Consider the following 25691-nt stretch of genomic DNA (forward strand, 5'->3'; position numbering starts at 1 on the left):
CGATCTCACAATGAGTGACTGTCGACGGTAATACGCTAGCATTTATTCAGTATAGCCACATAACGTATTACCACCGCCGAAAAGAATTATGCATGAGGCCTGTACTGCAGCCTTAGGACTCTTTCAGGTGTCCCTAAGAATACTCGGCGCCATCTAGCCCCGTTGCCGCGAAGCCTGTGTGTGGCCTCCTAAATGTATGGCATGCCGATGCGTGCTAACGCTGAGGAACGTGTCATGCGGCAATCGGCCTTCTCTTTCGCGCTCTTTCCGGAAATGCAGTGCCATCTAGTGGCACTGCCCAGAAGTCCACGCGTGACCTCCGAGATGAGTAACGTGGCGCGCCGGTGCCCGCGAACATTGAGCGTTGTTCCTTCGCTTGACGTACTCAGTGGCACATACTCAGTGACCTAAGTTGGCGAGAGGTTCCTTTTAATACGGCACATGCCAGTGCATGTGTGCCGCAGCCTGTTTACGCGTCGTGTTGCTGACCTTGATGAAATATTGTGACGTGGGTTTAATTCCGCTCAGTGTCGCACAAACTTAAGGGATATTTTTCGTCATTGTAGGGCGGCACATGCCCAGTGGCACATACCTAGTTAGCCTAGCTCGCGTCAAAGAGGTCCACTTAAAGAGGTCCACTCAAGACAAACATAGACCGCGTTGCACATATCCAGTGGTCCAAGTCGGAATAACAGAGTTTCTTCGAACAGCGATGACCTACCTAGTCCCGCATCTACAGTGATCCATGTTGGCGTGAAAGAGGTTTGTTGAAGAGCGGCGCGTATGCACACATTGGGACAGGCTCAATGACCCAAGTTCATCCGATGACTGATTTCGCACCTTGTTACGTCAGCACAGCATCCCGATTCGCTAACCATTTGACCGCGGCCTACCCAGTAGACAGTTAGATAAGGATATAGATAGATAGATAGATAGATAGATAGATAGATAGATAGATACATAGATAGATAGATAGATAGATAGATAGATAGATAGATAGATAGATAGATAGATAGATAGATAGATAGATAGATAGATAGATATCCCACGGAAAGTGCATGAAGTAACCTAAAAGTGCTAACGCTATAAAACGCTCGTGTGCTTACGTTCAGGTGCTTGGTAAAGAACCACAACTGGTCACAAATAAGCCTCCGTCCCCCGCAAGGGTACGCCATATTGTGGTTCTGGCAAGTAAAACTCCAGAATATAATTTAAAATTTTCTTTGAATTGAAATTAGTATACCGTTCCGTGCAGTCGCACGGCATTTTACGAGCCAAGACGTTGGACCGAGATAAATGGATCAGTGTTTGCCGCCCTAAACATATATTACCATAAATGAGAGGCTTAAGACGAATAGAAAATGGTAATAATGATGACACGTGGTTGTGACATTCCTTCATGGGACGTTCACTGAAAGTAGCATGGTTTATCTGTTCTCTTGAGGGACTGCATAAATATACGTGCGCTTCAAAGAGTTATTTTTATTTCTCTAATTCGGGGGCCATTCGTGATGTCGTCTAAAAGCCCGTCCTTTTTATTCTCTCATTTCTCTGGGAAGCTTGACATCACGGGGAAGCCATGGAAACCATTCGGACAACCATCCACGCCGGCTTGGAGAACTGGTTTCTTGACACGTTCCCGGCTTGCTCTCTAGTTTGCCTTCTTCTGTCGCTGTTGTGTCGTTCGTGATGTTCAATGCAAATGTACGAATTTGCTGAGTCACCTGCGTGGAGCATTCTCTGGGTAGCCAGTGGCCTGCACCTTTGTAGTACACTACTTTTGACGTTTTCAACCACTCTTGGTTGTACTTGGCTATCGGAGTCATAATGAATGCGTCATCCTCTGCCCACAGAATCAGAGTGGAAACGTTGATCTCCTTGTACGGCAGCTTCCCTAGTTGATCGCTATCGTTGTTGAAGGCACGGTAGTAGCTTATGGCACCGGTCAGCGCACCTTGAATGAGAAGAGGAAAAAAAAAAAACATGCTGAGTTTCAAAAAAGACAAATAATATGGTGTGTAATGTGTTAAAATATTTATCGCTGATGCCTAGTTTATTGCAGTTTGTTGCGCCCGACAGTGAAACAGCGCAGGTGATTTGTGAATGCACGCCTGTGTAATTGGGAAAGGAGGCGAGGTCAGTACCTTCTATCAGTATGAGGCAGCCAGGGAACAGGCGATTTTTAGGTAAAAAATAACGACCATTTTCGCCCACGCATCTGTCGTACTCGTTTATTCATCCAGACTGGAGCATGCCCGCCACCTGAACCGTACCCAGAAAAAGATATGAAATAAAAAGAAAGTCGAAGTTTTGCCCGCAAAGCGAAGGATCGATTGCGATGGCAAATTAGTAGACAGCTATACGAAGTAATCATATTAGTCTTAACGACCACATAAGCTTTAAAACATTCGCTTACTAACTAAATTATCAAGTACGGCGTCAGGCGCGTACATGTAGATATTAACACATCTCGCTCGGTGATGGGGGAAATTTGCTTTAGATACGCTGGAGTGAATAAGCGTGGCAGGAGCGGCGCGCAAATTGACCTTCGTGCTATCTCTCGCTGCAATGCGAACTAAACGCCGAAAGGACAGCGCATACGAAGCTACCGGCACTCCGCGTACTTTGTTTAAATCGCCGATCGTGTTTGGACTATATACGGAACATGACAGCGACGGCGACGGCAGAAATGCTCTTGTAGTGGTCATATATTTGCTGTCGCAATAACATGCTGCAGAACTGCGCCTTTTGTGGCCACTCATATTTCGGTTATTTCCCTATGTGTCAATTCTACGAAAAGCAGGGAGCGCGAGATTTAAGAAAACAGTATATTTATGTGGGCGTAAGATATTAACCGAAAGATTACACGAATATTTAATTAGTTACAAAGTCAATTTAACATTGTATGAGTACATAATCTCTCAAAAGCCGTGCCGGATTAGATTTCGATGTTGACGAGGGCTGGCGTTTGGTATCTTTCTGGTATACGTTAGGTGCCAACAAGTTTTCGTAATATGACCACTGATCTTTATTTAAAATTAGGTTTCATTATGTATGTTGATAACGTCATAAAGCGAAAGGGTGTCATATAGCGAGATTTAAACTGCATCACCCTTGAAGCGTAAGCCAGATATTTTATCGTCTTTGTATCTGCGGCCTAAATGTCAGAGCTCGACACAGCGCTTGGGATCCTGTTCCGACGAAACACGAAAAGCTAGTGCTGCAGTACAGATGGCCCGGGTTTTCTACTTAGCATAATAAAATATATAAAGAAGAGGGATATTTACATTTGTTGAACATCAGTTTGTTTGTTTAGGTGACGCGAGAGCAGCGGCCTCCCCCTATCACTCCTTTCTTTCGTCCTTTACTTTTTCCTTTCTTTTTTCTTTTCGCGGTAACAACGGACAAATTGGGGAAAAATGCGGAGGCTTCAAAAGGCGCAGCAGACAGCAAGTGACGTAATATGTGAGATTGTAGGGTTTTTCTGCTGCGTGTTAAGGAATAATATCTGGCTCTTATGTTCAACGTAGCACTGAATACTCATCGGGAGTGTTTTGTCACTGCTGTCGAGAAGTGTTATCGTGCCCCATTGGTTACTTTTTCTAGGATGTGGCACACATGTACCACAGTATTCTTCCACGCTTTTACATATAACTATGTTAGGTAAAACATACACATACATACCATCCCGCGAAAACATGTACTTGTGGGCGTATGTCTCGTTTTCGGTGAAACCTTTGTGCGCTTTGTCAAAGAAGTCGAAATCCCGCATTATCAGATATTGCTCGGGGACAACGGCATGTCGAAATGGAAGTTGGTACCTGCAATAAGAATATTGGTTACATAGTACAGGCTCTACCGCTACCAATACTACTCTGCGCGTTAGATCTTATACGCATACATAAATACCTGATAATGTGGACGGAGAAACAGTCGCCGCCGTAGCACACTTGGTGGTGCAACGCGCGCGTAATTCAGATGTTGTGGGTTCGCTTTCCAAGGCTGGCAAGTTCTTTACCCACTAGCATTCATTTGCCTTTATCTTACTACTGCATTACAAGAAAAAAAAAGATAACCTACACATAACTTCCCCATGCTTCCTTTGGCTTCATGTGGTCATGACATAAATGGCATCCCTTTCTTCCCCTTCTCGTTAAGGCACTACCTTTCATATACTCTGCTGAACATTTGCTTTGAACGAGATACCTCTCCGAAATCGCTCAGTAGCATGTCTTATGAATGCGTTCCCGAACCAGGCGTCGCCATAATGTCAAGTCTCTCCATGAGTAAGCAGCAGCAGCAGCTCAGAAGTCTCCTCGGGCGATACAAAGACTGTTTTTCAACGTCATTGAGGATTCGACAAACACCAGTCGCAAAGCATCGCATAATAACCAAAGAATGCGCTCGACCACTGAGCCACAACCCTTAGCGAGTTTCGACGTGAGATTGCGAAGCTATAAGAGAACAAGTCGACGATATGCTGCGCGACGACATTGTCAAGCCGTCGAAAAGCCCGTGGACTTGTCCTGTTTTCTCGGTGAAGAAAAAGGACGGAACCTTACGTTTCTGCCTCGATTATTGTCGACTGAACAAGACCACTAAGAAGGACATATACCCTTTCCCACAGATAGGCGACGCATTGGATCGGCTCTGCAACGCTAAATACGTCTCATCGATGGATCTCAAGTCTGGCTACTGGCGAATAGAAGTCGACGAGAGAGATCGCGAGAAGACCGCCTGCATCACTCCAGACGGCCTGCGCGAGTTCAAGGTCATGCCATTCGGAGCGTGCTTGGCGCCTGGGACGTTCCAGTCGTGATGGACATGGTGTTAGCAGCATTGAAGTGGCAAACCTGTCTTTACTTGGATGACATCGTCGTCCTCGACAGAAATTTCGACCATCACCTTAGGCGGCTTTCGACAGTACTAGTGGCCATCGAGTCATCAGGGCTCACTCTGAAGCACGAAAGTGCCGCCTCGCTTACGATGAGCTTCTGTTCCTGGGCGACGTCATCAGCACATCTGGAGTCCGCCTCGACCCACGGAAGACAACTGCCATCTCAATGTTCCGGCAGCCCGTTGACATGAAGGCAGCGCGTAGATTCCTTGGCATGTGTGCCTACTACAGGTGCTTTGTCAAGGACTTCTCGCGCATCGCTTAGCCGCTGACACATCTAACTAAATGTGGCGTCTAGTTCGAGTGGGAAATGTTGCAAGCCGACGCATTTCAAGGACTCAAACAACGCAGACATGTGGGATATCCCGGGCACTATCGAGGGTGCAGGAAAGGTATCATTGGCCGCGCCTGATTGCCGACGTCGCCCGGTACGTCAAGACATGCCAACTGTGTCAGCGACGCAAGACACCACCGACAAGGCCGGCAAGATTACTACAGCCGAACGGGCATTCTCGCCGACCATTTCGGCAGATCGGGAAGGATTTGTTGGGACCCTTTCCGACGTCAACATGCGGAAAGAAGTGGATCATCGTGGCGACGGACTATCTAACCCGCTTCGCTGAAACGAAAGCTCTGCGGGAAGATAGCGCTGCCGAAATTGCAAAATTCTTTGTAGAGATCATCCTGCTGCCTCTTGGCGCCCCAGAAGTCCCCATGGCTGTCCTGCCATACATAATGTTCGCTTACAACACGGCGGTGCAAGAAGCAACACAGATCACGCGGTTCAAGCTGTTTGACGGCAGGAACCCAACGACGCCTCTCGACACCATGCTGCCGCACGACACCGACGAAGCGAATCTTGACGTCGTCACCTATCTCCAGCGCGCCGAAGAAGCCCGACAGTTCGCCCGCTTGCGTTTCAAGAACCTGCAGCGTACCGACAGCCGACACTACAACATTCGACGACGCTACGTCGAGTACTAGCCCGGCAACCGTGCTTGGGTTTGGACCCCAATACGCCTACGAGGAGTTAGCGAAAAGCTTTTACGCCGCTCATTCGGGTTTTAGAAGATCATGCTACGCATTAGAGCACTCGACTATGAGGTCGTACTAGACGGCATTTCACTATCACAGAGGCGCCGCTCACGACCTGAAATGTTGCACGTTGTGCGACTTAAGCCGTTTTACCAGCGCTAATGAACTTTGGGACTTCGCGCAACTTAGCTTTGGACTTTCTTTTTTTTTTACTTTTACTTGGGACTTTGTTTCTTTGATAAGTGCACTTTTGTGTTTCGCTTCCCTGTTATGTTTGTAGCATCGGGGGGATGCTTTTTATGAGGGAAGCATTGACACGTGGACTTGTTTATCTTTTTCGGGCGAGCGCTTTTCATCGTCTAAAAAATGTTATTGCTCAGCGCGGGACGCACCCGGATGTATCGGAAGTTTCTGTAACGTTATCGATGGGTCTATCCTCTATCTGTTGTCACCGAGCCTTCTGTAATCTGATTGCATGTATGCGCGACGCGAATGGTGTAGAACTTTCTGGAAGACACGCGGGCACCAGCGACTGATCTGCAACGTTCGGTGGCTCGTATATAAAAGCCGATGCGCTGGACCGGCAGATAAGACTGTGATGATCGCCGACTGTGTTCGCCGCTATGGTTGCGCTTTAAGTATAGCCTCTTCCTGTGGGCCCAGGTTCGCCCAATAAAAGTTAGTTTCGTGATTCACATTATTGCTACTCTGTTCTTTACCGTCCCTATTACGTGGCAATATTCGAAACCTTTGCAAAACAAATCGAATGTTGTCTGATTTGATTCCATTCTCGAATCAAACATTCAGTATATGAAAATAGAAATACTTTCCGAATATTAACAAAAAATTACGAAAGATTAGAGAAAATGAGACAGCCTCCACAGAGAGTATTAAAGAACTCTGATAGTACTGTACAGCTCCCTGCGTCGCTAAGAAAGCCAGACATTTCCTGCTCAACCACAATTGATCACAATAAAATGTTATTTATATATGACAACCGGCAGTGGGTATTCTTTGGTGCTATTCATATCTGCGTCCTCCCGCCGGAATAAACCTGAATGGGTTTTATTAAGATGTACGTGAAGCAATAGTGTGCTTCTCGCGGTTCCTGACGGACACTGGAGTACCTTGTGTTAGAGTGCCCTGCTTTCCTTTCGTAGTGCACGTCGCTACTAAGGGAGTATATCCTACTTGGCCTGCAGTATACGACTCTTGAGGATTGCCTGTATCCATGTGGCTTTGCTTCTCGATGCGACCAGGCTCATTGCACCCTATGTACTTTTCAACAAAAAACTGGCTTGGCTCCCTGTTTTTGAGGGTTTGCCAGGGAGGTAATATCTTTCTCTAACTTTCGCTTTGTGCATGCTTTTCAGATTAGTTGGTCCTGCATGCTTTTTTTGATTCCTGAGTGTATGTACTTGCTTTACTTTCGTCTTTGGTGCCTTTCGTGTTGCTGTTTCTTCCTTCTTTACTTCTCATCTCATCTTCAACTTCCTTTTCTATACCCCTCCTTCCTAGAAAGTAGGCAGGCCTTGTGCCCCGTTCGGTGACAGTTGCCAGCTTGCTCCTTCCCTATTTCCCTCTCTCTGTGTGTATATTTGTTGTCGTGGAATAGTAGATCCATCAGCCGCAACCTTCACACCATGAAAATAGCGTTTTTTTTTTCGTTTAAGCGTTGCCACAGATGACACGCACTTCTCGCGTAGTCGTGAAGGTATACACAGATGGTAACAGGCTCAAAAGGTTGCTGAATACAGCACCGCGTATGTTTAGAGGAGCCCTGAGTTTGCTAACAAACTGCTTAGCTCTACTTCTTTCCGCATTTTGTAAACTATGATTTTTTATATACTGCGCAATTACAGAACTATTTATTGTGGTGAATTCCGGGATGTGAAAATTTTTGAACTTAAGGGTGATAACGCTGTAGATCATTCGCAAAATACTAAAAAAATATATTTGATTCGATTCGTTTCTTGCACTACTCAATTCGTATTCAATTTCGTCTTAGCAACTGCTATTGAAATACCCCTGACGTATTTACTTAAGGGTTGTGCCGTGACTGTAATTATGCGGCTTTCTTCTTTCTACTCAGGAAAATTGGCGAAAGAGAGCTCCATGAGGTTAGGAAGCAAGAATTTCGTCAACTTCGGGGGGTAGGTTTGAATAACCATTTGCACAATACTATCTTACTGGACGGGAGCCCCAGGATGAAGAAACAAGGGCTCGGGATTAGTTTAGAGGTTATTGAAGCTTCGCATGAATATGCGTTTATATATGTGAAATAATATAACTCGCTCGGATCATTCGGAGAAAATGCCCACGTTAAACAAAAAATATGCCTATAACTCGCGGCCTATACATAACCTCAAGGTTGTCTAGTCTCCTGCTTCAAAACCCTTTGCATATGTATCGCTGGCTTCACAATCATTTAAGCTATACGCGTAGTGCACTGCCTCTAGAGGCGCCACTGATAGCTACCTAGAGGGCGCTTCCAACGGTATGCACGGGAAGAGTAGCACATGACAACGCTTTGCACGAAGGATGGCTGAAGTTCGCGGCTCAGATTTCTCATTTGTTCGGGTGCCGTACTGCTTGTTCTGCGTTGACAGCTGTGGGGAAGACGCTGACCTCTGTGGGAGCGGGCATGAACACGATGTTCCCAGTGTTTGGAACAACCCGGTCCACATACGTGCCAGGTACGTCCCGCAGACAAACGCCATGAACCCCATTTACACGAAGAGGAGCTCATGTGAACTAGCCGTCAAATTTTGTTGAGTAATGCGATGTATCGACAGTCTTTTTAATTATACCCTTGCCGAAATACTGCTTCGGTACCTCGATATAAAGCACTCGTCTTTAGTGCATACTTATAACTCAAACAAATCCGCAAGGCTCGATGTCTGCACAAGCCGTTGTGATCTTTCTGCCGATCAATACAAGTGACATCGCCGAATAAGCGCAGTCAAAGTCGCTTCAAGTAGAGTAATTGCGAATTTATTCAGGCAAACACGTACACTAGTCAACGAAGTCATCAAACGCACGGGTTAATAAGACCGCCTGTTAGCCCTGTACCGCCGATGCAATTCTGCTGCATACGCCGATGAGTTGCCGTTCCCGCTCCATTTATTTTGCAATTTTAGATTCCCTAAGGGAGCTCCTTGGAAACTCACAAAGCTAAAGTCTGACCAACTTTTTAGTACTTTTTTTTAATGTTCCTAGAGAGAGATGCCACATGATATATTTAAAAGAAGAGCAGCGCCAGTCAAAGTAAAGGGGCGCTGGCGGGAATGCCAGGTTTAGTCCTCTGCGGCGTAAGCATAATAAGAAATTCAGTTGAGCACAAAATTCACATGCAAAAAGGGACAACATTGTGAACCAATCAAATCACTCGGCGCGTTAAGTTTGCTCAGGCCGCATCGAGCTGTCATGACTCCCCAAACGTGACGCACACTTTTCAGCGAAAATGGAACAAAAATACCATATGCAACAACTATTAGCAATACTCACCTTGAACTAGCTATTTTCTAAACACATTTCCCAAAACACTACACGAAGATGCCCTCGGGCGAAAAGAATAACGCTGTTAAAGAAGGACATGATAAGACACGATTACAACGAGGCAGGGTGAAAATCTCGCACCTAAAAAAAATTGACTTCATCATCATCATCATCATCATCATCATCATCATCATCATAGCAGCAGCAGCAGCAGCAGCAGCAGCAGCAGCCTGTTTACGCCCACTGCAGGGCAAAGGCCTCTCCCATACTTCTCCAACTAAAACGGTCATGTACTAATTGTGGCCATGTTTCCCTGCAAACTTCTTAATCTCATCCGCCCACCTAACTTTCTGCCGCCACCTGCTACGCTTCCCTTCCCTTGAAATCCAGTCCGCAACCCTTAATGACCATCCGTTATCGTCCCTCCTCATTACATGTCCTGCCCGTACACCCCCCCCCCCCCATTTCTTTTTCTTGATTTCAACTAAGATGTAATGAACTCGCGTCCGTTCCCTCACCCAATCTGCTCTTTTCTTATCCCTTAACGTTACACCTATAATTATTCTTCCCATAGCTCGTTGCGTCTTCCTCAATTGAAGTAGAACCCTTTTCGTAAGCCTCCAGGCTTCTGCCCCGTACGTGAGTACTGGTAAGACACAGCTGTTATGCACTTTTCTCTTGAGGGATAATGGCAACCTCCTGTTCATGATCTGACAATGCCTGCCAAACGTACTCCAGCCCACTCTTATTCTTGCGATTATTTCAGTCTCATTATCCGCAGTCACTAGCTGTCCTAAGTGGATGTATGCCCTTACCACTTCCAGTGCCTCGCTACCTATCGTAAACTGCTGTTATCTTCCGAGACTGTTAAACATTACTTTAGTTTGCTGCAGGTTAATTTTTAGACCCACCCTTCTGCTTTGTCTCTCCAGGTCAGTGAGCATGCATTGCAGTTGGTCCCCTGATTTACCAAGCAAGGCAATATAATCAGCGAATCGCAAGTTACTAAGATATTCTCCATTAACTTTTATCCCCAATTCTTCCCAATACCGGTCTCTGAATACCTCCTGTAAACACGCTGTGAATAGCATTGGAGAGATCGTCGTATCTCCCTGCCTGACGCCTTTCTTTATTGGGATTTTGTTGCTTGCTTTATGGAGGACTACGGTGGCTGTGGAGCTGCTATAGATATCTTTCAGTATTTTTACATATGGCTCGTCTACACCCTGATTTCCTAATGCCTCCATGACTGCTGAGGTTTCGACAGAATCAAACGCTTTCTCGTAATCAATGAAAGCTATATAAAAGGGTTGGTTATATTCAGCACATTTCTCTATCACCTCATTGATAGTGTGAATATGGTCTATTGTTGAGTAGCCATTACGGAATCCTACCTGGTCTTTTGGTTGACGGAAGTCTAAGGTGTTCCTGATTCTATTTGCAATTACCTTAGTAGATACTTTGTAGGCAGCGGACAGTAAGCTGATCGGTCTATAATTTTTCAAGTCTTTCGCGTCCCCTTTCTTATGGATTAGGATTATATTAGCGTGCTTCCAAGAGTCCGGTACGCTCGAAGTCATGAGGCATTGCGTATGCAGGGTGGCCAGCTTTTCTAGAACAATCTGCCCACCATCCTTGAACAAATCTGCTTTTACCTGATCCTCCCCAGCTGCCTTGCCCCTTTGCACAGCTCCCAAGGCTTTCTTTACTTCTTCCGGCGTTACTTGTGGGATTTCAAATTCCTCTAGGCTATTCTCTCTTCCATTATCGTCGTGGGTGCGACTCGTACTGTATAAATCTCTATAGAACTCCTCAGCCACTTGAACGATCTGAACCATATTAGTTATGATATTGCCGACTTTGTCTCTTAACGCATACATCTGATTCTTGCCTATTCCTAGTTTCTTCTTCACTGCTTTTAGGCTTCCTCCGTTCTTGAGAGCATGTTCAATTCTGTTCATATTATACTTCCTTATGTCAGCTGTCTTACGCTTGTTGATTAACTTAGAAAGTTCAGCCAGTTATTTTCTAGCTCTAGGGTTAGAGGCTTTCATACATTGGCGTTTCTTGATCAGATCTTTCGTCTCCTGCGATAGCTTACTGCCGTCCTGTCTAATTGAGTTACCACCGACTTCTATGGCAAATACCTTAATGATGCCCATAAGATTGTGGTTCATATTTTCAACACTTAGGTCCTCTTCCTGTGTTAAGGCCGAATACCTGTTCTGTAGCTTGACCCGGAATTCCTCTATTTTCCCTCTTACCGCTATCTTATTGATCGGCTTCTTATGTACCCCAAAGCAGCTAGCAACAGTTCAACATGCCCGATATCGCGCATAAAAATATGCAAAGACACGAAGTGCGCGAAAGCTGGTGCGAGTATTTACCAGGCCGCATAAACTAACAATTTCACTTGTTGCAGGCTTCAGTAGCTCTAACATACAACACGATACACTCGTGCAGTCGAGCCGTCGAGCTGCCTAGATAGCGCAATGCGGTAAAAACGGCAATCAGTAGAAGCGGCAAACGGCATTCAGAACTTTAGCGAAATGCCTTCAAACCGCATGCTGCACTGCATACGAACTTCATCGCTTGCCTGTATAAATATCAACGAAAGGAAAAAACACCGACACGACTAAAGAAAGGATGAGAACAAGAAAAAGCTCGGTGCCCTTCCACTTTGTGAAGAAGGACGACCAGGAAAGCTGTGTATGTGGGCCCCCTAATGGCGAACTGCACCTCCGCCGCGCTTCGGCCCGGCATTGAACTATCTGCAGGGTCGGCCCACGTATGTGGAGTGCTGAACGCCTGCTTCGCCTCCGCCTCGGGTCGTCACGGCATTGCACTATCTTCGGGATCGGCCCACGTATGGGGAGTGCTTAAAGCCTGCTTCGCCTCCGCCGCGGGTCGGCCCGGCGTTGCACTATATCCGGGATTAGCCCACGTGTGGGGAGTTTTTCGCTTCCGACACGGAAATTGCCTTGGATGGTAGAGATATACAGCTTCGCTGTAAAATTTTCCGCTGAACGGCGGCGATCCATTGCTACCGTTGCTCCCGCTGATGAGGCTTTGCGGGGAATGATTAGAAGCGTATCGCCGGCATGTTTTTGCCGGTATTTGAGCCACCCACCGTGCAACAATTGTTCTTCGAGATTCTTTGAAGCTTTGACCCCTCGACACATGCAAAGGTTGTTGCTTATTTTGCACTGAAAACGTGAATAAGACAGAGGAGCACAATCAGCGACGCAGAAAACTACGGCGCGCGGCTGGCTCCTTTCCCGAGTGTTTTGTGCAAGACCACCACCAGTGGCGCGTATAATTGCATATCGGCTCGCAAGCTGTCTTTCAATTCATCGGCTCTTCTTCGTGCTACCCGCCTTTGGAATAGCCTTCCCGGTGAAATCGTTTCAGTACCCGATCCTGTGGCCTTACGGGAATTGCTACAGCAACATATGTTGGCACTTTAAACCAGCCCTTCAGAGCATGCAGGCGGCAGTGCACCAAGGAATTAGGATCAGTTCAATTTAAACAATAGAAACCTAAGATTGTGGTCTCTTTCACCGACATGGCGTTTTTTGTTCAGTAGCCACCTGGTCTCTGCGTCATTTTTGGCAGTCGTCGTGCTTATGAAGCTGTCCGACTAGTCTGAGCACATGGCAAAGTCGTATCCTTATGAAATGAAAACACTGCCCATGCACCCAGTACAAATGGGAAAGCAGCGAAGCTGAAACGTACAACCCCAGTGTTTACGTTGACTTCGATGTTGTCGCTGCTTTGCATCGCATGCCCCAACTGCCGGATTCCTCTGGCTATCTAGCTCGGCCGCACGAGTAGCCGGATCGGCGCGACATTTGCACTTGCGCTCCGCATCGCGGGCCCCACCTTTTGTAGAGGCATTGACGCGAAGCCGACGAGATCTCCCGCTCCTGCTTTCAGCGCGGTTGCTCGTAGGCCAGCTGTTCTCCTGGAGAACGAACGATGCGTGGCTGTGCCATTGCGAAGTCGGAGAGAGACTGCTACGCGCGCTCTGCTGCGAGAGAGAAATGACGTCGTTATTGGCATGGCCAATAGCACGCCGCACCTTCCGCCGGAGGGTTTCTGGGGTCGAACAGCGAGCGTTAATTCGTTGTAGAAATTATCGGCACCAATCGCGCAATGCACTAGTGTCACTGCTCGCGCCTCATTAGCAGCATTAGCAGCACGGAGAAGACGAGTTCTTGATCAGCTGCTAGTCCTGCTTCGCTCTGGTTTTTTCGGTTAAATTTGTGCGTACCGACGCCCCCGTGGCGGGTACGATATCAAAAGCAATGACGGACGTTCCGCCTCCTCTGCCGCCAAGGTTGGGGGCTGACCTCCAAGCTGCAAGTGGGTCTGCTGCGCTCGACCACCTCAACGCGACTCTGCCAAGGTCATCGAGCTGTTCAGACGTCGACGACGTGGATTTTGACGGCGGATATACCGAGCTCACGAATCGTCGGTTGAAGAGGAAAATTCGTGGGACATCAAGCGTGAGTGAGCTTAACTACAATAAGCCGCCCACACAGCAAGCGTACACCATTGCCTACATCCCCGTCGTTGCTACAGGCAACCTCAATTCCCTCAATAGGCAAACTCTCACTGCCTATCTGGAGAGGCTGGCTCTAGGGCAAATCAGAGAGGTCCGAATTAATCCAAGAATAAACATACTTACCGTTGATGTGACTACTCGAACCATCCTCGACACTTTGAAAGCTCTAACTGAGCTAGGAAATATATTTGTCCGCTCATTCATCGTACATGGAGGCAGCACCACCACCGGTGTTATCTACGATGTCGATACAGATATTGATAATGACGATCTCCCAACGCTAATCTCCTCCACTGTCCATATCACAGACATACACCGTTTCGGACGGTAGAGGTGCGTAAAACTCATTTTTGAGGGAGAGACCTTACCAACACATGTAAAAGGGGGTTATGTGCGACATCCTTCCGTTCATACATCCCTAGGCCCTTGCAATGCCGTAAATGCCAGAAAATTGGACATGTAAGTACTGTGTGCGTGAACAAGATGACATGTCCGCGCTGTGGTGGTGATCACGATGAGTTGACGTGTGCTGGCTCTGACTTGAAGTGCCCTAACTGCGATGGGCCGCACGAGGCAACGTCTAAGGACTGTCCAAAATTAAAGACTGAAATGTCCGTGCTAAGGAAGATGGTACGAGACCGATCTTCACACAGAGAAGCGGCTACCAAGGTCCACCGCCGCCAGAGGCGCTCACGTAATCGCAGAAGGAGATCAGCATCGACAACAGGACAACCTGTACTCCAGGAAAAGTCGTCGCGCGCTCCTGCTAGTCCTCAAATGTCAGAGCCACCTTTAACCACGTGTACTCTTCTGAACACCAAGGACACTACTATATGGCCTTCCCTGCCATCTCGGAGTACAGAAGTGCAGCCGGAACGCCAGCGTGAACGTGAACCTTCATCGTCGGATGGGCAAATCAAGGCAATGCTTGCACAGTTGATTCGTTCCTTGCGAATGCTGCTCATCGGAGTGAAGACGCCCATTGCCAAGGCTGCGGTGCAAATTCTCGACGCACTAGAACCAGTGCTTGCTGCTGTATAAAAGCTAGTAAACGCCATGGCATCATCAGCTTCAAGGTTGTGACTACAGGAAAGAATAAGCGGTTCCGTAATATTCCAGTGGAACGCACGAGGTCTACGGGGTCGCCTGGGAGATTTTAAACAGAGAGTGCTCAAGCGTCGGTTTCCAGTTATCGTAATATGCAAGCCGAATATGACATCGCCATTTAGACTCTCTGGATACGAACAATTCGCGTCTCGGACCAGTGGAAATACTAGCAAAGTTTTACTATGTGTGCGATGTGACCTCACGCATTCGCTAAACCAAGTTCCGGTGCATAACAGCAACGAGTACGTCTCTATAGCACTGAAGCTAAAGCGCCGGATAATCTCGATCATCGGTGGCTATATTTTTCCCAGGGGAAGATTTGACTCTCGAAACCTGAAACTTGTCCTTGACTCTTGCCAAGGACCTCATATTATTGTAGGCAATTTCAACGCGCACCACCATCTTTGGGGTAGTAGCATCACAAATCTTCGAGGAAGACAACTTCTTAACTTCACAAGCAGCAATGACCTTGACATCCTGAACGATGGCTCACCAACATTTCTTCGTGGCACAACGTACAGCAGCTGTCTCGATTTAGCTATCGCTTCACTATGCCTTTCGTCTTCTGCTGTCTGGTGCACAGATGCTGAAACGTATGGCAGTGATCACCTACCTACTTATATACTACTGAGATGGTTTACAAGACTTCCAAGTTCTCATACGCGACGCACTGACGGGGATGCTTTTCAGAACAAGCTAGAAGAATCCTCCAACTGTATAATTTCACCGAAAGAGATTGAAGAGCGCATTAGAGTAGCAATGCACGCAACAACACGCATCAATCAAGCATCAAATTCAAGAACATACATTGACGTTATATATCAAGAGCTGCGGGCAGTCCGACGTCGCGCCGAGAGGAAATACAGGCGAACTAAATTGATATCAGACTTCAGGACGTCACGCCGTGTGCAAAAGAAAATTCGAAGATACTTAGACAGGCTCGAAAGACAACGTTGGAGGTCCTTTTGCACTAGCCTGGACCCAAGAAAACCGTTGTCCACAATATGGCATGTTGTACGAGCATTACCATCTCCTCCACAACAGCTACGCCCCTTCCGAGCTTTGGCTATCATCCAGACGCGCAGTGTGAAGGAAATCGCGGAGAATTTCTGCATAGACCTCTCTGGATCCACAACATCGGTAGCTTCAGTACTCAGGTGTGCTCCTCCAACAATGGATCATCGTCTCGACCTCCCATTCACGCTGCGAGAGCTACGAGCAGCGATTTCCTCTTCAAGACACTCAAGTGCGCCTGGTCCTGATGGCATTACCTATTCTACCTTGCGCCATCTAAGCCCTAGAACGACTGAAGAGCTCCTGGCTTTATAATATCTCTCTTGGTCCTCGGGAACTGTACCTGCACACTGGAAGACAAGCAAAGTCGTGGCATTATTGAAACCAGGCAAGACACCCCACGCTATGCTTTCCTACAAACCTGTGGCGCTTGCCAGTTGCATAGGTAAAACCATGGAATGCATGATTTTGACGCGCTTGGAGTGGTTTTTGGAGAAGCGGAATATATATCCAGACGCAATGACAGGTTTCCGAAAGGGTAGGTCGTCAATCCACAGCGTCATTGACCTAGTAACAACTGTTGAACATCAGAAACGTCGCCATCGATTAACCGCTGCTGTCTTTCTAGATATCAAGGGTGCTTTTGACAACGTTCTACGTGATGCAATTTTAAATGCCCTAGAAGAATGTGGCGTCGGGGGACGTATGCATCAATGGATAGCCAGCTATCTTCAAGAGACAACGATATTCATGACAACTCCAGACGGTGAAACAAAGAACAACCCCGTCTATCGTGGAGTGCCTCAAGGAGGTGTGTTGAGCCCAACCTCATTTAATATCGTTCTCATTGGACTGGTCAAAGAAAACACAGGCACAGTCTCGGTCTCTGTGTACGCAGACGACATCTGTATATGGACAACGAGCTTAACGCGCTTGCAAGTGCAAACGAAGCTGCAGCGCGCGGTGCCAATAACGTCGACATACCTAAACAGTCGCGGACTGCAGCTCTCACCGGAAAAAAAACTGTAACCATGGCATTTACACGGAAGTCAATGGCATGCTACCCCGTTATGATTGATGGGAAGATTATACCTTCAGTAACCCACTACAAGTTTCTCGGAGTGATCATCGACCGTGACTTATCTTGGTCGAAGCACCTCTCTGGATTAAGAAAAAAGCTGGACAGCTTTACTCAGATCATTCGCCATATGTCTGGAAAATCATGGGGGCCATCCAAGTCATCTCTTCTGCAGCTCTACAAGGCACCTTTTGTTGGCTACTTCCGCTACAGTGCGCCTGTACTTTCTCGGGTTAGTACAACTGCTGTACGCACACTTGAAAGTGCTCAGGCTAGCGCACTGAGAATTTGCCTAGGACTACCACGATGTGCGTCTACTTGGGACACTATTGCAGAGGCACGTGCGTGCCCAGCTTGAGTTTATCTGCAACATGAGCCATTGCCAGTGCATCTAAGGCGACTGGCTAGACACAGGAATCATCCACTCACGAATGTCACAAGCGTACGGCATGTGTCCGCCTACTCAGAAGCCGTGTTGTCGCAGCAAGACTTATTGCCGTCGGACTTCGAACCGTATGCCATACCCGAAGTTCCACTCTGGACGATGGCAAAGCCAATGGTGAGACTCACAATCCCTGGAATAACGAATAAATCGAAGATGCCGCTTGCTGGGATCAAGCATTTTGCACTATCATACATTGCTTACATGTATGGATATTACGAACATGTTTTTACAGATGTTTCTGTGACACAGACCTCTTCTGCGGCGGCCTACACGGTGCCAGGAATGAGGATCGCACAACGGTTGAAGATAGGACACAGGACGCCGTCTACAGGAGCTGAGTTGACCGGAGTTCGAGAAGCAGTTCGCTGCATACTGCAACAGAGTCTCGAGAAGTGGACAGTGTTCTGTGACTCAAAACCAACACTGCAACTCACCAGCAATTATTTACGAAGATAGGTGTCTCGCTTTGAGAAGCGTGAGGGGGTGGTGTGAGTTCGCAAAAGGCAGTGAACACTTGCATGACAATGAGCGTCCTGCGAGGCTGCGTGTGTCGCTGAGTGACGACATTTCCCGCGTGGATACAATTTCACTGGGAGAATCTGGACTACCCACGATAGAGTCAGGACCTCGATCGCCTCTATTGATTTCCACGTTTTGGGTCCGCTGAAGAAGTTCTTGGCAGGACAGCGATTCACGTGCAGCGATGAAGCTAAGGCAGCAGTCCGACGGTGGTTCCACAGTCAGCTGGACGAATTCTAGCACTCGGGCATCTCAGTTTAGTGTTGCGATGGAACAAATGTCTGAACCGGTGTGGGGAGTATACCTGAAAAAAAAATAGTGTAAGGTACGCTGAATAGTACGTTGTATATGTAATTACCTGAACGTACCTTATTTTGGATAATAAAAATAGGGGCAAAAACTTTGTGAATAGCCCTCGTAGAAAGCTATGCGCGCTGTCAGGACTTTTGTAAAATTAATGCACCTGAGAAGCTTATGACACCCTTGCTCTACTACTCTGAGCATAAACTCTGTCTCGTTTTGTGTTCTTTTTTCTATCAATCCATTCTCCCGTTTCGCCCTTAAAGAATAGACAACAGGACGTCCGTCTGGCCTTACCTTATTTCTGCTGTCGTCCTGCCTCTTTTTCAATGACAGCGTTATTTTGTAAGATTTTCCACTTACAAGGACGTTTCTGCCTGCGCAAGAGTTGCGGTTGAGCGAACGAACCGGCAGGGTGCACGAGGAGTGCGAAAGATTATCACTGGAAACAGTTAAGGGCGTGTTCAGCGGGCAAGCGCTGCGATGTTATAAAGATTGATGCAACGAAGAATGCGGAGTCATTCTTTAAAAGCTCTGCTATTGTTTGGTAATAGTGAAAAAACCCCTAGACCGTCGGTGTCTATTTCGATTATTTTCCGAGTTCAGCTCCAGCCGCAAACCATGTAGCTTATCCACGAGAAGAAGAAATGACTGAAAAACGTATCTTTGTACGGCGTAGCTCTCAACCGCACTAGGGAGGAGAACAGCAGCGAAGTGAAGTTGTGCTTCCCATCGTTCTCGCTCCTGATTCGAAAAGTGTAGCGCAGAACATGCTGCGCCTTCTTGGTGAATTGTCTGCAGGTGCGGCAATACTGTCACAGGACTTTAGTTAGGAGAATGTTTTAAGTACGCATAAATTCACTACAGCTGCCTGTTGGCTGCAATTTATTTGTGAATTTCATACCAACACATTCATGGAAATTGCTTACTATCTCCCAATTTTCTTGGAAAATATACATCTAAACTTGTATATTTAATACATGTTGCTAATGAAAATTGCTTTGTATCTATTTTGTATTTGTCGTGGCACTCTCCGCGGAGAAATTATGGAACATGGAATGCACGGAATACACGAATTACAGAACATGGCATAGAGAAAAGGCAGACAAAAAGGTGAATTCTTCTCAGCCAATGTCGCCAAACATATAATGGAGCACTTGGATCTTGCCCATGTGTTCCCAGAGCTGTTGAATATGCATTGGTAACTTTGCTGTGTCAATTATTGAATTAAGCATTTCATTTCTCGTAGAGGTCATACCCACATAATCGATCAATTTAGCTCAAAGATAAGAATTGTGCTATCTTCCCCCAGGAAATATTATTACGAGCTTTCGTAACAGAGGGCAGAAAGAGCGTGAATGGCTACGAAGAAAGGACGTAGACAAAGAAGAGGACATTCGGCTGGCTACCTCTGTACCGGGCGCTGAAAGCGCCAACTTCGCGCGTAACATTTAGTTGAGGTGTGGGGTAACTACTACGACAGACAACGGTGCCGTTAGTACAAGACCTTCGTAGAAGCCGCCGCCTTGCGGGACTTTTGCCATCGCCACAGTCATGCTTACAGGTGAAGTTGCTCCCAGTACTCCATGGGCACAACCAGCCCCCATTCATCATTACGCAGAACCACGCACGTTTCCACCAAAGGAAGGAGATGTCGATGAGTGACCTACCCATTTTGAATGGGTGGGCCAATTTTGAATGCTGCAGTGGATCCTCTACAATTTAACTGCCTAAAGAAAAATGCGTTGGTTACTCATTGGATGGTATCAGTGCTCACCGGATTCACAGGGCTGCGGGTTATAAATTTTTCTACTTAAGCAGAGGTGCTGCCTCCAGACTTAACGCTTGCCACGTTTCAAGAAGTTTCTCAGAAACCCCTGGTAGTGCTTATACAACTTCCGGACGCAGGAGAATGAATATACGCTCTGTGGACTCAAACATTCTTTCCATGGTCACTAAATCACTGTGGCCATTAGCGTGAGGCGCAGGTGGCCCTTCTAGCGAAACACTCCTCGGTATACGACATCGCGCAGTGTGACGGCCCGCCATTGATCCCTGCGTCTGGAACTTGCCACCGTAGAAACACGGGATCCGAAAGACGAGAGACGGGGCCCCAGCTCGCGGCATCGATGGTGGAGGCGAAGCCTTGCGCACCGCTGCTAGAGAGGCTAGAACTACTTTCTAGTGTCGTGAGCGGCCGGCGTCCCCAGCGGGCGAAGTGAAATATGTTCGGATCTAACCACCAGAAGGCGCTGCAGCCCTCTGGCGTGCGAGAGAGTGCTCGGCCGGGCGCGGTAACGAGGGAGCCGGTCGGTGTATTAGCCGTGTGCTTCTGTTGTGATTGTGCGCTTTGAAGCTTCTGGTGCTGTGTTGTCAGAACGAGGAGCTTCGAACATCAGCTGCGGTCTGTGTTGAACGTGAGTGACCATGCCTGCCCGTAAGGGTAGGACGTGCTTTGTGCCTTTGTGCAAGGGTGGGTACAAGTCGTCAGCAGAAAAGGTGTTATTGTTCCGAGCCCCTGCCGATCCTGTTCGCTTGCAAGAATCGGTCAGAAACATCAAACGCGACGACAAGGTACTCGACAACACATGCGTAGTGTGTCCTCGTCATTTTGATGAACGCTACATACAGAGAACATTCAAGCACGTGATAAATTGAGATGTTGTCGAGCTAGAACGCGAACGGCCAGCGCTTACTGATGATGCTGTGCCGACTATATTACCTGATGCACCTTCATATGTAACAAAGCCTTTTCCGAAAAAAAGAAAGGAGAGGGACCTCGCCAACCAATATGCCCCGCCACCGAAGCGCAAGGCTTTATGCGAAAGCTTGCCTGACTGCGAACTCGCCGAAGGCATTGATGTACAGCCAGCGTCAGAGACTTCCTCGCGTGAATTCAGCAATGTTTCACCGCCTTCAGCTCTTTGTACCAGAATTGTGCTCTCAAATGACCCCGGGGTGCTTTGCTTCGGGTGGCACGGTCGCGTGGAAACAGATTTGCTTGTTATTAAGCACGTAACATTCGCAGTGTGCTCTGAACTGACCCAGGGACGAGAAACATCATTGTGCCGCATATACTGCCGCAACATCAAGGTTGATGAATTTTTCGTGGCCACCGAAAGTGACGCTCTCGCGGCATTAAAGAAAGCTGACGCACTGCTGCTGTGCCCTGGGTGTGATATTCAACCCCTTAAGTCTGGCCAGTGCACTAAGTTTGGTGCAGTGTAGTATTCGCACGCGTGCTCTGGCACAACAGCTGTAGGAAAACAGTGTTTGTGTTGTAAGTACACTAGGAAGCTTACAGCGAATCAGATGCGCCGGCGGAAGCAGAAGCCCAAACCAACATTCAGGCAGCGAGCTGCCAGGAAGTCTGTTCAGCTGCTTCGGACAAAGAGAAGGCTCGGAAAAGTCCAAGAAACTCTAGAAAAACTGCAAGTTTTGAATGAATGTGTGGCCAGCACGGCTTTCGAGCAGAAAATTAGTGGACTGCCGCCACAACAGCGCTTAGCTATAAGAACCTGCTTTGAAGCCGCGTCCAGAAAGTCAAGCCGTGGCATGGCTTACGACAAGCTGTGGGTTTTGGAATGTATCCTGATGCGACTGAAGAGCCCACAGCTCTACGAGCATATTAGAAGGCATCAAATCATGACACTACCAAGTAAGTCATGCTTAGAGAAGCACATGCAAGGATTTAAAATCCCATTTGGTTTCAACACTAAGGTGTTTGCAGCCCTGGAGCAAAAAACAAGGGACATGGATGAGTTTAGTGTACATGGAGGACTTGTTTTTGACGAACTGAAGCTCTCTGAGAATATCGCACTGAGAGCGTCAGGAGAAATGAGTGGCTTCATAGACCTCGGCCCTTTCCAGAAAACAAGACTTCTCTGAGCGACCACGGACTCGTCATCTTGTTGCAGCCTTTCCTAGGTGAGTGGTTTCTTCTAATCGTACAATATCAATGTCACGTGTGGCTTAAGAGTAGCAATGATTTGGTCTTCGCGCACTTTTTAATTCTGCATCTACTAAACAAAAAGACTTCCTCTGTCCTTAACACTGCAATACTTCTGCTTTTTTTTCAGGAGAATGGACCCAAATACACGGCGTGTTTTCATCAAGAGGCAACGTGAAGGCACCTCTCCTGTCCAAGCTACTACTTGAAGCCACGATAATGGCTGAAAAATGTGGTCTTCGTGTTGATTATTGGACGGCCGATGGTGCACCATGGAACAGAAGTCTTTGGAAGCTGCTTGGGATAAAGGGTAGGTTTCCTCATTCCATACATCTTCATTAAACTATTTATATTTTGCTTGCGTGCTTTCGTTTACATAATTTTCTCGCTCGTTGCAGCGTCATCAGTGGAAATCACATGCAAGTCTTCCCATCCTGTTGACGCAGCAAGACACCTTCACGTGATTTCTGACTTTCCTCATCTCGTAAAATGTATGCGAAATAGCTTTGTTCCAAAAGGATTACAGATACCACAAGGTCATGTCCATGTAGGTCCTATCCAGGAGGCTTGGAAGAATGATAGCAACACCGTTACACTGAAGGTCATGACACACATTACTAGAGCACATGTACAGCCAAATGCATTCGAAAAAATGCGGGTCAACCTAGCATTCCAGCTTTTCAGCGAGAAGGTGCTCAAAGGACTCTTCTTCTGTAAGAGTGACCTTGAGAAAAAGTTTCGTACATTTGAGCCAACAGAGCACTTCGTAAGGCTTATGGAAAAGTTAATTTTCATCATGTCATCGCGAACACCAGTGAAAGGTCTTCGATCCGAGTCTAAAAGTACGAACTTTCTTGAAGATATTATTATATATTTAAGTGAGTGGGAGGAGTATACAGCAAAGCATGGTGGGAGTTTTTTGAGTCCAGGGACTGCCCTTGGGCTCCGTGTAACACTGAAAAGTACATTGTCTCTTGTGGATTATGTGACTTCCACGCTTAAGTATAAGTACTTACTTACTGCAAATCTCAGTCAAGACAAAGTGGAGAACATTTTTGAGATTGTGCGTCAATCATTTGGATGCAATTATCATCCTACTCCAGAGCAGTTTTTGATCATTATTAGCAACGTCAGCTTCTACAGCTTAGCGAGACCATCCAGAGGTAGAAATTCACAGCCTGGACTTATCAACGCACTCTTGGAGCCATCTGATGCATGTCAAGAAAAAGCTGCTCAAATAACAGCACTGGTTGACAAGCTGTTAGATGAAGGGAACTTAGAAGATGCTGCAGTTGTGGTGAAAAAACACAGCTCCTTGCTTGACCACAAGGACTACGCAGAAAAAAAGAGTGACAGCCGATTAATTTATTATATAGCTGGATATGTCGTGCGGAAGTCGCTGAAGAGAATTTCATGTCCTGAGTGCGCGTCTTCACTCGGCATTCTTCCTGGTCAAGCCACGTCGAACGATAATGTTTCCTTAACTGAAGAGTTTGACCATGGTGGCTTGATTTACCCATCCAAGCCACTTGAAATACTTGTGAGAGAACTTGAAAATGCATTTACTGTTTTCTTTAGCAGGAACAAGCTACATGCCAAGAGCATGACCTGTTTTCTAAGCTTTGTTCAAGGAAACAAACTTAAAGTGGTTGGCTGCTCAGACCATGGCCGCGAAGTGGCAGCCAACATTATTCAGTTTTATGCCCTTACAAGGCTGCATTTCTTCGCGAAAGCTTTAAGTAAATGTAGAAACTCGCAGAGAGAAAAGCAAAAGCTTCTAAAGATGAGGCGGTGCCAGTGAGGGTGAAGCATTGTCGAGTTCATTGTGGATAGTCTGTTATGTTTGTATATATACAATAAAGATATTGTATATGCTGAGTTCTGGCCTACTGTTTAATGTTCCTTTTGCAATGTAGCTCTAGTACACTAGACCAGCCCTGCTAGAAGCTTCGGCGCTGCCTTCGCCAAAAGAAGAGGACTCCGTGGTATACAGTTTGCAAATGCGGTGCCATGGCGCTTGGCCCAGTTTAAGTTTACCTGTATCAGCTTACATTGTTTTCAGTGTAGGCTCTTGCGTAATTAGCACTCCGGCTACGCAGAAGCAGCTTTCATTTGGGGAATCCTGGGCATGGCAACTGCATTACTATGGGGGCGAAAACACCAGTGTACTAAGATTAAGGTGCACGTTAAAGAACCCCAGGTAGTGCAAAATTATTCCGGAATCTTCCACTACGGTGCGCCTCATAATCATATCTTTGTTTTGGCAGGTAAAACGCCATAATTTCATGGTTTCTTGTTTCTTTTTCATTTTGGGGCACTCCAAGAATAGCGATTCAGAATGCATGGTACCGATTTCTTGGTATGGCAGAGGAAGAATATTAATCGCCTGTAAGCTACTACGAACAAATGAAAACATCTGTGACTTCATTAGGAGAGCCACAACTGCGATACAGCAAACAACGTTCGCGTACTTGTCTGCCAAAACCAGCGCTGGATCTTGCACCAAGCTCGCGTGGTGGGCAGGGCCATGCTGCGAAATAAAAGCGTGCCACAAGCGAAATAAAAGAAAGGCGAAAGCACACTTCCAGCGAGTTTCGGTACTGTAAGCTGTAGGATCTTGCACGCAAGCGGCAGAGTTGAGCGCGCCAGCCAGCGGCAGCGCCACCTACCCACAAGATCGGGAAATATTACACTTCTCCGCCGATCCTGACACTAGAAAGTTTTCCAGCCACTATTGGCCTCGAGCTCCACCACTGGAAAAGTTGGCGCCACCGTCGGCGTGACGTGCTATTAGGGATCACGTGGACATAGCGGCCGCGTCGACTGCTTCGGGAGCGCTGAAGCGAGCTGAAAAGGAAAGTTTAAGTTCTCTCGTACGCTGCGGTCCTGATTTATTGGCGGGATTTTCCCGCTTCGACTGTCTCCTTTACAAGGATTGAAAGCACTAGAATAGGTAGTGGCTGCCTTTGAAGGTGCGCAACATGGTAGGCTACTGCTCGGTGCCGCAGTGCCGGACGTACGCAACGGAGCCCGGTGTCAGCCTTATTCATATGTAGCCGCAGGACAAGAAGCTGCGTGAAGCTTGGCTCGCGAAACATAAAACGGGCAAACAGTGATCGGCTACAACTCGGGTATGCAGCAAGCACAGACGCGAGGAATATTTCTGCTTCGGCGCCGGGTCTGCAATGTTCGAAAAACGCGCACTGAGACGCTCGCCCGAGTCCGCTGCCCGACTAATCTCATGGCGGTTTGGTCTATGAACTTGTCGATGCTATAGATACT

General features: G+C 47.2%; 1 protein-coding gene across 1 annotated transcript in view; it reads right to left on the bottom strand.

Annotated features, from left to right (window-relative positions):
* Positions 1-1439: 1439 nt before the first annotated feature.
* The window catches only part of LOC142587442 (AB hydrolase superfamily protein YfhM-like), an 83990-nt gene continuing 59738 nt past the window's right edge, over positions 1440-25691 (bottom strand). The window contains exons 6-7 of the mRNA XM_075698464.1: positions 3685-3821; positions 1440-1954 (exon numbers count right to left, since the gene is read on the bottom strand). Of these exons, the coding sequence (XP_075554579.1) occupies positions 1536-1954; positions 3685-3821 (556 nt within the window). The 3' untranslated portion in view covers positions 1440-1535. The remainder of the gene's footprint in view (positions 1955-3684; positions 3822-25691) is intronic.

Source organism: Dermacentor variabilis, chromosome 7, assembly GCF_050947875.1.
Source record: "Dermacentor variabilis isolate Ectoservices chromosome 7, ASM5094787v1, whole genome shotgun sequence".
Taxonomy (NCBI): domain Eukaryota; kingdom Metazoa; phylum Arthropoda; class Arachnida; order Ixodida; family Ixodidae; genus Dermacentor; species Dermacentor variabilis.